General features: G+C 32.6%; 1 protein-coding gene across 1 annotated transcript in view; it reads left to right on the top strand.

The window, feature by feature from the left end:
- The window catches only part of MTMR9 (myotubularin related protein 9), a 44827-nt gene that overhangs the window by 7916 nt on the left and 24743 nt on the right, over window positions 1-12168 (top strand). The window contains exons 3-5 of the mRNA XM_051975727.1: window positions 7295-7420; window positions 9612-9785; window positions 11374-11591. Of these exons, the coding sequence (XP_051831687.1) occupies window positions 7295-7420; window positions 9612-9785; window positions 11374-11591 (518 nt within the window). The remainder of the gene's footprint in view (window positions 1-7294; window positions 7421-9611; window positions 9786-11373; window positions 11592-12168) is intronic.

The following is a 12168-nucleotide window of genomic DNA, read 5'->3' as shown; positions in this document are numbered from 1 at the left end:
TGTAGTTTGAGGACCCCTGCCCTAAGCAATCTCTACAATCAAAAATCTTACATGCTAATTAGGGAAATAAGGACATAAATCAGTGTATAAAGAAATACAAAATAATTTGATATAAAATTGTTTGAGAGGAAGGATACTAGCAGGATGACTTCCTTACCAATGATGAAAAAGATACAATCAATAGAGAAAGAAGTGATTAGAAGTATAATAAATAGCTGGGCCAAAAAACACATTTCCTTTTCTGGTTTGAGATTGTAATCAATCAAAGTAGCCACCAGCCTGGCAGGCAAAAAGTACCAACATTTCTACTTGTTATGATTATGTTTTCTTTTTGAGCATTGTGGACTAAAAAGAATTAAAACCATCCTATACCCCAAAAGGTGATATTTAGTATTCAATGGTTCAGAAAATTCTTAACAGTCAGAATAAGTGAACTATACAAAACCTATATGATCTTTCCCTTTTTATTGTTTTTCAACCTTGTCATCTCTTTGTGACTCCTTTTAGGGTTTTCTTGACAAAGTATATTTCCTTTTCCACGTTATTTTATAGATGAGGAACTGAGGCAAAAAGTGTTAAGTGACATGTCCAGAGTCATACAACTACTAAGTACCTGAAGCTGCTTTTGAACTCAGATCTTCCTAACTCCAGGCCAGTACTCTATTCTTGTACCATCTAGCTGCCCCAAGGGTTTCTTTACTAACTAGGCTATAATGGCTATAATTTAAAAAACAAAACAAAACCAAATTTGAAATATATATGCTGAATCAATCTAAATTGTAAAGGACTTCAAATCCAACTTAATCTTTTCATTATGTCTTAAGTGATTTGACTTATATAGTTATTTGAAAATAAGGTCCTGGATTTGAAGCCCTCTCAGCTTTTCAGGTCTTTGGCAATCAATGTAGCCAAAAATATCCAAGTAGCTTAATTCAATATCCATGACTGATAAACTGATTAGCATAAGGAACTTTAAGGCAACCAAAGTCATGGAATCCTTATATGAAAGTGTTACAGTAAGCTAGAGGCATAGGCAGCATCCTTCAAATCTGGACAAACATCTCACAAAACAAAATGAATGCATGTATATGGAAGACCAAATAATAGTAGAGATAGATAAATAAAAATCCTGTCCCCATCCTGGAACAAAATATTTCTTATTAAAGCAAGATAGCAGTATATTTCTCTATTAAGATGACTGTATTGATTGAATTTGATATTTTGGCATTTACTTCCTTTTTAAGTGAATCCATTCTAGAAGTCATACCAACTATTCCAGCTTGTGATAGAGAGGAAAAATTCAAATTTAATATCATCTATAGGATCTTGGGCAAGTCATTTAATTTCCTAGGACTCAGTTTCCTCATCTAGGTGCCCCCTGAGATTCTTTCTAGCCCTAGAATTTAATACCACCTATAGACTCTTGGGCAAATCATTTAATTTCCTGGGCCTCAGTTTCCTCATCTAGATGCCCCCTGAGAGTCTTTCTAGCCCTAGGGCTATAATCCTATAAACTCACTAAATAACTATATGATGGCTCTAAATGAAGACATACCAGTTTACTTTTTAATTCTTGTTTTCATTTTACTGAATTGTCCAGTGTAAACAAAGAAGTAAAAGCTCAATCATTCAACATGATCATAGTTCCTTTCTATGCTGTAGAAATTCCTTTTTTTAAAGACATAAAATTTTTGAATAGTAGTTTTATTCTTTTTCTTTTCTTTTCTTTTCTTTTCTTTTTTTTTTTTTTTTTTTTTTTTTGATGATGTAGGTCTTAATTTTTATTTTTTTAAACATAGTAAAAACATGTAAATTCAATACAGGCACATATATTTATATAATTTTCTTGCTGCACAAGAAATCAGATCAAAAAAATAAGAAAGAAAATAAAATGCTAGTAAACAACAATAAAAAGAGTGAAAATGCTATGTTGTGATCTACACTCAGTTCCCACAGGCCTTTCTCTGAGTGTAGATGGCTGTTATCATCACAAGATCATTGGAACTGTCCTGAATCATCTCATTGTTGAGAAGAGCCATGTCAATCAGAACTGATCATCATATAATATTGCTGTTGCTATGTACAATGAAATCCTGGTTCTACTCATTTCACTTAGCATCAGTTCGTGTAACTCTCTCCAGGCCTCTCTAAAATCATCCTGCTGGTCATTTCTTACAGAATAATAATATTCTATAATAGTCATATACCATAACTTGTTCAGCCATTCTAAGTGGATGGGCATCCACTTAGTTTCCAGTTTCTTGTCACCACAAAGAGAGCTGCCACAAACATTTTTGCACATGTGGGTCCCTTTCCCTCCTTTAAAATCTCTTTGGGATATAAGCCCTGGAGAGATACTGCTGGATCAAAGGGTATGCACAGTTGGGGTATGCATTATATTCTTGATATAAAACCTGAATTTAGACAAATAATCAGTGTATTTCTAAAATTATTCAGAAAAATACAGTGCACGTTATGTTAATTGCTATAATTTGGTTGCAATGTTTTTAACAAAAGCACTTTGAAAATCAAAAGTAGACCACAAGAATTGATTTAAATGGGACATATTGTATGTGATCTTCCAGAACAAATTTTAAATTACTCATACTCTAGGTTTACAAAAAAGAGCTAAGATAAATTAGATTATTCACTTAAAAAAAAAGATTGTTTTCATTAAAAAAGGATTCACTGTAAGTTACTTTTAATTAGCAAATAAACTTCCCTTAATGTATTTATGAGGTACATCAATTTGATTTATACTTAACCTTCTTAGTACATGTCAACTTAGATAAAACCAAGTAAACCCATACTTTTAAATATCTTTATTGGGTTTTTTTTTTTAATTTTATATCACCTATGCATTTCTTAACTATCTCTTTTCCCCCTCTGAGAGGACTATCCATTATAACAAAAGAAGACAAAGGGGAAAAATAATTTATAATTAACCAACATTTCAACCAAGACTATATTATATGAAGTGTTCCATATTCAATCTTCCTCACCTCTGTAAAGAAAGGAGGGAAGCTGAATTCTCACATCCTTCTAATGAGGCCATATTTGTTCATTACAAATTCATAGCAATAAGTTGTTTGTTTTGGTTATTGTTCACTCTCTATATATCACTGTAGTTATAAGTTGTGTGTGTATATATACATATACATACATATATATAATATAAATTATAATATAAAATGTCTGTTTACTTTTTTTCATTTGTTCCTAGAAGTCTTTCCATGTTTCTCTGTATTTATCATTTCTTACAGTATAGGAATAACCTATTACATTCATGTTCCAAAACATGTTTAGTTATTCCCTAATTGATGGATATCTACTTTGTTTCCCAAAACTAGTACAAAACATGTAGCTTTAAATATTTTGTTGAATGTAGGACCTTTTTATCATTCATAGTCTTGAGGTATATTCCTCACAATGAAATCTCTATTAAATATAAATATTTAAATCATTTAAAAAAGAAAAGGAGGAAAATGGATAGAGATACCATTCACAATTAAGCCTGGGAAAGAATCTTTAACTAAAAAAAGGAGAAAGATTAAAAGGGTAAAAATTTATATATATCATGAATCTGAAAAGGTTTTGCACAAATAGAACATAGCCAGGATAAGAGAGCAACTAACTAGTTTAAAAAAATCTGAGTCATCTATCTCTGATAAAGATCTAAGATACATGTAGGAAATTATTTAGTTTAAGAGGCCAAGAATCTTAAAAGGTAACGAGTCAAAGTAAATGAGCAGTTCTTAAAAGAATTATAAACTATTAAGAATCATGTGAAAGACTACTTCAAATCAAATTACTTTGATTTGTTCTTATGGCTTATTCAAATTTGTTCCTCCCTTTCTCTACCCAGAGAACTATCTCATGTTACAAAGAGAAGAAAAAAGATAGTTATACAAAACAAATTAATGCATAAACCAATCCTTAAATTATAGGCAATGTTCCATATCAAGTTGCCAAACCAAGTTTGTCAAAAAAGGGACAAGTGCATTTTCTCCTTTTTCCTTCAGGATCAGTCTTGTTCATTGTAATTTACTGCATTTAGTTTCCACTTTATAAAAAGTATATTAGATTATAATCGTGTATATTTCATTGTTGGTGGAATTGTGAATACATCCAGCCATTCTGGAGAGCAATTTGGAACTATGCTCAAAAAGTTATCAGACTGTGCATACCCCTTGGTTGATCCAGCAGTGTTACTACTGGGCTTATATCCCAAAGAGATTTTAAAGAAGGGAAAGAGACTTGTATGTGCAAGAATGTGGCAGCCCTCTTTGTAAGTGGCCAGAAACTGGAAACTGAGTGGATGCCCATCAGTTGGAGAATGTCTGAATAAATTGTGGTATATGAATATTATGGAATATTATTGTTCTGTAAAAAATGACCAGGAGGATGATTTCAGAAAGGTCTGGAGAGACTTACATGAACTGATGCTGAGTGAAATGAGCAGGACCAGGAGATCATCATATACTTCAACAATGATACTATATGATGATCAATTCTGATGGACATGGCCATCTTCAATAATGAGATGAACCAAATCAGTTCCAATAGAGTAGTAATGAATTGAACCAGCTATACTCAGCGAAAGAACTCTGGGAGATGACTATGAACCACTACATAGACTTCCCAATCTCTCTATTTTTGTCCGCCTGCATTTTTGATTTCCTTCACAGGCTAATTGTACACTATTTCAAAGTCCGATTCTTTTTGTACAGCAAAATAACTGTTTGGCCACGTATACTTATTGTATCTAATTTATACTTTAATATATTTAACATCTACTGGTCATCCTGCCATCTGGGGGAGGGGGTGGGAAGGAAGGAGGGAAAAAGTTGGAACAAAAGGTTTTCCAGTTGTCAATGCTGAAAAATTACCCATGCATATATCTTGTAAATAAAAAGCTATAATAAAAGAAAGAAAGAAAGAGACTAGACCAAATAAAGCCTTTTTGGTTTCAAAAAAAAATTAATAATGGTGTATATTTTCCTGGTTTTGCTTACTTCAATTTGCATCATTGTCATTTAACTGATTTTTTAATTCTTCAGTCATTTTTTTTAAATGAAGTAATATTTTATAACATCCCATGTACAATAATTTGTTTAAACATTCTCCATTTGATGGTTATCTACTTTGTTTCCAGTTCTTTGTTACCACAAAAAAAGCTGCTATAAATAAATATTTTAGTATATATAGGACCTTTCTTCCTATCCCTAGTGTTCAACATATCCAAAACAGAGTTCTTAATCTTTTCTCCTAAACTGATCTCTCTTCCAAAAATATATTAGATTACAATCATGTATATTTTCCTGGTTTTGCTTACTTCAATTTGTGCCATTATCAGTTAACTGATTTTTTTTAATATTCAAGAGAGAGATATTTTTGGAAAGAAAGGAATTCTGAGACAGAGGTAAAGAGGGAGTACAATCCAAGTACAGGGAACAGGCAGGGCAGAGATAAGCTGAAGGGAGATGGGTACTGTGTTTGAGGCAAAGAGAAAGTGCTGTTTTCCTTCAAAAAATACCTCTCTCTTGAATATACTCTCTTGACATATCACTTTCTCCTGTATGAAACCTTCTTTGATCTCCAGCTACTACTGCTTTTCTTCCTTTGAATTTATTTGTATGTAACCTCTGCTTCATATTTATTTGTAATTATTTTCTTTATATTTATTAGTCCCCCATGGAATATAAACTGCTTGCAAATGAAAATTGTGTCTTTTCTTGCATTTATATGCACCCTGCATATAATATATACTTGTATATAATATATATAATAACATACTTGTATGTATAAGTATAAGTAAGTATAATAAATACTTGTTGGTCAATTGCTAGGCAGTGCAAACGTTTTCCCCTTCTGTCATTAATTTTCTAATTCCATAAAAATTTTATTTGTGTAAGAGCTTTTAAATTTTATGTAATCAAAATTGTTTGTTTGGTTTTTATGATCTCCATCATCCTTTGTGTAGTTAGGAGTTTTCCTATCCATGGTCACTAAAAGCAATAGATCTTATGTTCTTATAATTTTTAATGTAGTATGACCTTTTGAATTTAATCTTAGCTTTAGATTAATGTGGTATATAGCTGTGGTATTCTCAACTGAAAACTAAGGGATAGGTTTACATGACCTATCATGTCATGATACTAAGATATTATTAAAGTCTGGTAATGCTAATCCCCCTTCATTCTCAATTTTTTCATTATTTCCATTAAGATTCTCTTCCTTTGTTTTCCCAAATTAATTTTGTTGTATTTTGCCTAGGTTTTTTTTTTTTTTAATTCCCTTTGGTATTAATACATATGGTATTAACAATAAATCTGTACATTTTATAGTATTGTCATTTTTATTATATTGGTATGACATACCTACGAACAATCAATGTCCAATAATTTTTTCCCTTCATTTATTTATTTATTTTATTTCTATTTATTTTTCTTTGTTTTCTTTATTTTTTTAAATTGAATTATCAAGCAGTAACCCCTACTGATATGCCAGCCACTGTGCTAAACACAGAAGATACAAAGAAAGATAAAAATTTGATAGTCTCTGCTTTGAAGAAGCTTTATCTGATTGGAGAGACTCTTTGCAAACAATTATGTATAAATAGGTTATATAAGAAAAAATTAGAAATAATCAACAGAAGTAGGGCACTAGAATTAAGGAGGATCAGGAGAGGCGTTTTGTCATTGTTTTAAATGAAACTGTTGTTTTGATCAATCTCACCAACTACAAGTATAGATTAGTGTAAAATAGTGGATAGAATACCAGAATTAAGTTAGGAAGAGTTGATAAAGATTTATGCCAGATTAAATTGGAGGTAATTTCAGAGGGAAGGCACTAAGGAAGACTGGGAAAGCTAATATGCAACTTTGGATGAGACTTGAAGAAAACTAGGAGTCAGAGATGGAGACAGAGAGTTGCATAGCCAGCAAAATGCCTAATGTGGAGATGGTATATTGTATGGGGAAAATAAGGCAATTTATTCAGTGTTTCCAGTTGGAGTGTAACCTCTTTTAAGGGAGGGGCTTTTTGCCTGACACATAGTTGGCATATAATAAATTCTCATTTACCTGACTTATAGTGATCAAATGAGACAATATATAAAAATAGCTTTGCAAACCTTTAAGCATTATATAAATTTTAGTTACCCTCATTATTGTTACTATTACTTTGGTTTTTTAAAATGTCTTGTTGAATCTAAGTATAAACTATGGCATCTTTTCCATGAAAAGAAAACCAGCTTCTTCTATTTCTCAAATGTTGCTTTGCTTTTTTCTAGGCTTTGTCAACCTTGGACTCCATCACTCTGATGTATCCTTTCTTTTATCGACCCATGTTTGAAGTGGTAGAAGATGGCTGGCATACATTTCTTCCTGAGAGAGAATTTAAACTCTTGTCCTCGGTTGTAAGTCTCTTTTCAAGAATTATACCTAATTGAAGCGCAGTGCTGCCCTTTGAAATTTACCCTTATTTGTCTTAAAAAAAAAAAAAAAAAAAAAGGCAATCTGATTTTCATGAATCCTCAAGAAAACTTTTGGGATACAAGTATGAGATAGCCCTTTATCATTTAGAATAAATTTGTTAGTTCCAAATAAAGAAGCTTAACTTATTTTCTGCTGGGGGGTTTGGGGGGGGTGGTGGTTAACTTTTACCCTTTGTCATTTTATATATTTTTTCAAAGTGCCAGTGGAGAATATGGACTGTCTAGTAGTTAAACTGTTGCTCTTATCCACAGATTTTCTTCCTAGTCATCCATTTTTTTGATCATAATAACCTATCACCAATCTTTAATGATATTTCCTAAAGCTAAAAGTTCTCAGTTTCCCTAGAGATTTTTATTTACAGTAACTATCTTTGCAATGCAGAAAAATATTTTGCAAGAAATGAATTCTTGATTTTTTTTTTCCCCTCTCATTTTAATGCCGGTAGTATTTATTATTATTAAAGAAGATAACATGTGAGGCAGCTGGGTGGTGTAATGGTAAAGCACTGAGTCTGGAAGACCCTTGAATTCAAATATGGCCCGAGATACTTATTGGCTGTGTGACCTACCTCAATTTCCTTTGTTGTAAAATGGGGATAGTAATAGCACCTGCTTTATATAGCTGTTGTGAGGATCAAATGAGATAATTGTAAAGCATGTAGCACGGGCACTTTGCCTGGAAAATAGTAAGTGCTCTATAAAATGCTTATTCTCTTCTCTTTCTTTGATATAGCCATGTCTGTGTTTAATTATTGATTTAAAGCTAAAAGATTGCTGTTTTGTTTTTTGAACTGCTAAATCCTTTTGACACATTTCATCAGTAGAAATTGTTAATTTTTGGTGTAGATTAAGCAATCTCAAATTTTGATTTTGGGATTTTATAATTCTAACTTAACTTCTTGATCATATCTAAATATACTTAACACTGATTTATATGAGCAAAACCCAGGAAAATTATGTAATGTTTTCTTGCTAGTCTGTAATTTATAATAGAAGGGTTGACTCTCAATTCCAATAAATCATGTACGTCAAGAGTATTTCAAAATCTTTTAGTATTAGAATAAAAGGAATTACTTGGTAATTACAGTAACTCTAAACCTCTCAGAAGTGTGCTTCATTTGAGCCTTAGTTTGAAATCTGGGAGAATGACCTACTCAGTATTGAGATACCTATTTGATAAAATTTTTAAAATTCAGTCCCTTCCTTACTGCAAATACTGTTAAATTGTCTTTAGAGCTAAGTTAATGAAAGATAAAAAGAGGGCAAAGTGAAGAACACATTACATTAAAAAAGTTTAAGAATTTCCATATTCATAGAAACAGAGATGAAATTACATAGTTACTTAGTAATGATAAAAGGAAAATAAGATTTAAATAGGTTTTTTCTACAATTTTATATTACTTAATGCTTGCCAGAGTTCTCATAATTGTCTTGGTCTAGTCAGGTCATTTATAACTAAGTGTTGTGAATTGGAAGTTAATATTTTTAAGATGAAGAAACTTTGAGGGGAGCTTTTTTAACTCTCTTGACAATTTATATTCTCTTTGATTACACTCCAAGTTGTTTCTCACAATGTAGACATTTTTCTTAACAATTCATAACCTATAGACCAGATCTATCTTGAATGATAGGCATATATCATAATTCTTTATGAGCCTATACCTGAAAAATGAAATATATTTTAAACTCACCTGTTTCATTTGTATGCTTTCCTTCAAATCTAAATTGAGTTCAAAAATTTTAATTTTATGAAGGCAACAGGAAATAAGAGTTTCACATATCTGAAAATAGGCCATGTAGAAAGGGAAGCAGATTGGTTTAGTATTTGCATAGAAAGCTCGATTAGAACTAGTAAGGTAGAGTGACCAGGACAGATATTAGCTTATCATTCAAATCTGTAGAGAGATCTGGCTGAAGAATAGATTTCTAGAAGGAGGAGAAAGCTGCTTCTCGGGATATATTGAGGCAGAGATGGAGGGCATAGAGAGACATCCTCCCAAATGGAGTTTTGGATTGGGAATCTGTCTTGTCCCTTCTAACTCTTTTGATGCTTTTATTTTGTGAAATTTAGATTCTGGTTCAGGCATGAAAAGTTCTCATTTGCATTTTACAGACTAAGGAATGGAGACTGAGCTACATCAATAAAGATTTTTCTGTCTGCCCTTCTTACCCTCCAATTGTTACTGTGCCCAGCTGCATTGATGATGAGGCTCTCAGAAAAGTGGCTACATTTCGTCATGGTGGGCGCTTCCCAGTACTTAGTTATTACCATGAAAAAAATGGAATGGTAAGTACAGTTTGGTTTTTTGGTTGTTCCCTGAAGAATCTCATACTATTCATGACAATTGCTATTTTTCCTTCTTAACGCTTTCAGATTTTTGTGATTATCTAAACCCAGGGTGAGCCAAACTACTCAAATCCTGCTGGACTCATGAACTGAGAATGAGTTTTACTTTTTTTTTTCTCTTTTGGGCAATGTTTTAATTTAAAAAGATAAAAACTAAGATTTTTAACTCATAAGCAAATTTGGCTCTCTCTAGTTTTCTCACCCTTGGTTCTAAAACATTTCAAATTTGGACTTTAGGGACCCAATTACAGAACATTTTCTGTGGTCAGAGTATGCCTTTCAATCCATTTTCCATTCTTAAGTCCAGAAAACCCAGATTTTGTTCACTTCAGAGCACAGCACAAAGAATTGCCCTTTAAGCAGCCTGGCCAAGTGTAAACTGCATTCGATCCCTTACTAAGAAACTGATTAAATGATTTAAAACTATTTTCAGATATTTTAATTATTAGAATTATGTATTGCTCTAAGAAATAGTTATCTTAAATACAATAAATATAAATTTCAATCCTTTAACTAAAGTAGACATTATCTCATGGATTCAAATTCAAATGAATATTTGTGATAATTGATGCTATTTTTTACTACTTTACAATCTTCATTGAAGACAGTAGCCTGGTGAGAAATGTTTATGTATATGTGTATTTGTTTTCTAGTCTGGTAAAAAATTATGTTTTCTAACTGAATAATGTTTAACTGTAAAGAATGCATCATTATCTCACAGACAGAGGTAGATAAGATACTCCATAATCTCCCAGATAGACAGTAGAAAATATGAAATGGGCACATATATTTCAGTTTTAAACCCATTTGTAGTGAAAAAATAAATCACTACCAAAATCACAACCAAAACTTGTGTCTTTTGACTTCTGTTTCAAGGCTTGAAAAGCTCTCTGGCCAGAGAGCTGGTTTTGAAACAGGAAGATCTAGGTTTGATTTCCCCTTTTGATATGTGGAGTCTGTGTGACCTTGGACAAATCATTTAATATCTCAGTATTCTAGGCACCTTTCCAAGACTATTAGAAGTAGTTTTCCCTCCTGGGAGTTTGTCTATACCAAGGAAATCACGGTCCAATCCCTTTCCCTATCCAAGACTTGATAAATAATCAGGTATAATGCTTTCTCAGTTTTTTCTAAGTTATACTATCTGTACTCTGGCTCTCATGGTCCAATCCCTTTCCCTATCCAGGACTTGATAAATAATCAAGTATAATGCTTTCTCATTTTTTTCTAAGTTATACTATCTGTACTCTGGCTCTCATGGTCCAATCCCTTTCCCTATCCAAGACTTGATAAATAATCAGGTATAACGCTTTCTCAGTTTTTTCTAAGTTATACTATCTGTACTCTGGCTCTCCTCCTCTTCCTTTCATAAGAATTTGTTCTTTTGGATATATTATTTTGAAATTTTTTTCAGTTCAATAACTTTTCTTTTTTTTTGGGGGGGGGGGGAAGGTGGTGAAGGGAGGCGGGTAGAGATGGTCAACTTTGTGGGCTCTTTTTGAATTTTAAATTCTACTGTCCTTTCTAGGTAATGATCCGGAGTAGTCAACCACTTACCAGCACCAATGGGAGACGGTGCAAAGAAGATGAACAACTTATAAATGCTACCCTTGGTCCAGGAAAACGAGGCTACATTATTGACACACGATCTCTAAATGTGGCTCAACAAGCTAGAGCTAAAGGGGGTGGTTTTGAGCAGGAAGCTCATTATCCTCAGTGGAGACGCATTCACAAGTCCATTGAGAGGTAAAACCTACTGGAAAAGGTAATATAGTCTTTTAAAATAAAAAGTAAAAGGTGGGTTCTTAAGTAGTTAGAAATTGCTTGTTCAAACAAACTCATAAATACTTGCTTTAAAGACCCAGAGTTGTACTGGGAGCTCTCTTTCAATATTTGGTGAAATGGGAGATGGTAAGAGAACATCCCAGGTGATGAAGATATTATTATTTTTATACTTTTTTTGTATCAGCTTTATGCTTATTACCACAAAATCTGCCCCTTAGTCAGTAGTATTGTGGTGATTCTTGTTGATCTTCAAACATGACTATAATAAATTTCAAAACTTACTGTAAGACACAAATTATGTGTATTATTATTGTGCCCCGTACCTACTTTTGTAATTTGCTAACTTTTTGCCCTTTCTCTATATTGCTAAAAACTTCTGCATAAACTGTGGCAAAGTCACGGGCCCAGCCATCTGGTAATGATAGGCTTTGGAGCCAGAAGAACATTAGGAAAGTCTTCCTAATGGTTAGGCTGATGTTCTCAGCCACTGAGAGAACACCGGGCCTTTGCTCTAATCTCAGGTGCAGAAGATTCTTCA

The sequence above is a fragment of the Antechinus flavipes genome, chromosome 2, assembly GCF_016432865.1.
Source record: "Antechinus flavipes isolate AdamAnt ecotype Samford, QLD, Australia chromosome 2, AdamAnt_v2, whole genome shotgun sequence".
Classification (NCBI taxonomy): domain Eukaryota; kingdom Metazoa; phylum Chordata; class Mammalia; order Dasyuromorphia; family Dasyuridae; genus Antechinus; species Antechinus flavipes.
The sequence above is the reverse complement of the archived record's forward strand: the minus strand, read 5'-3'. Positions and strand labels throughout refer to the sequence as shown.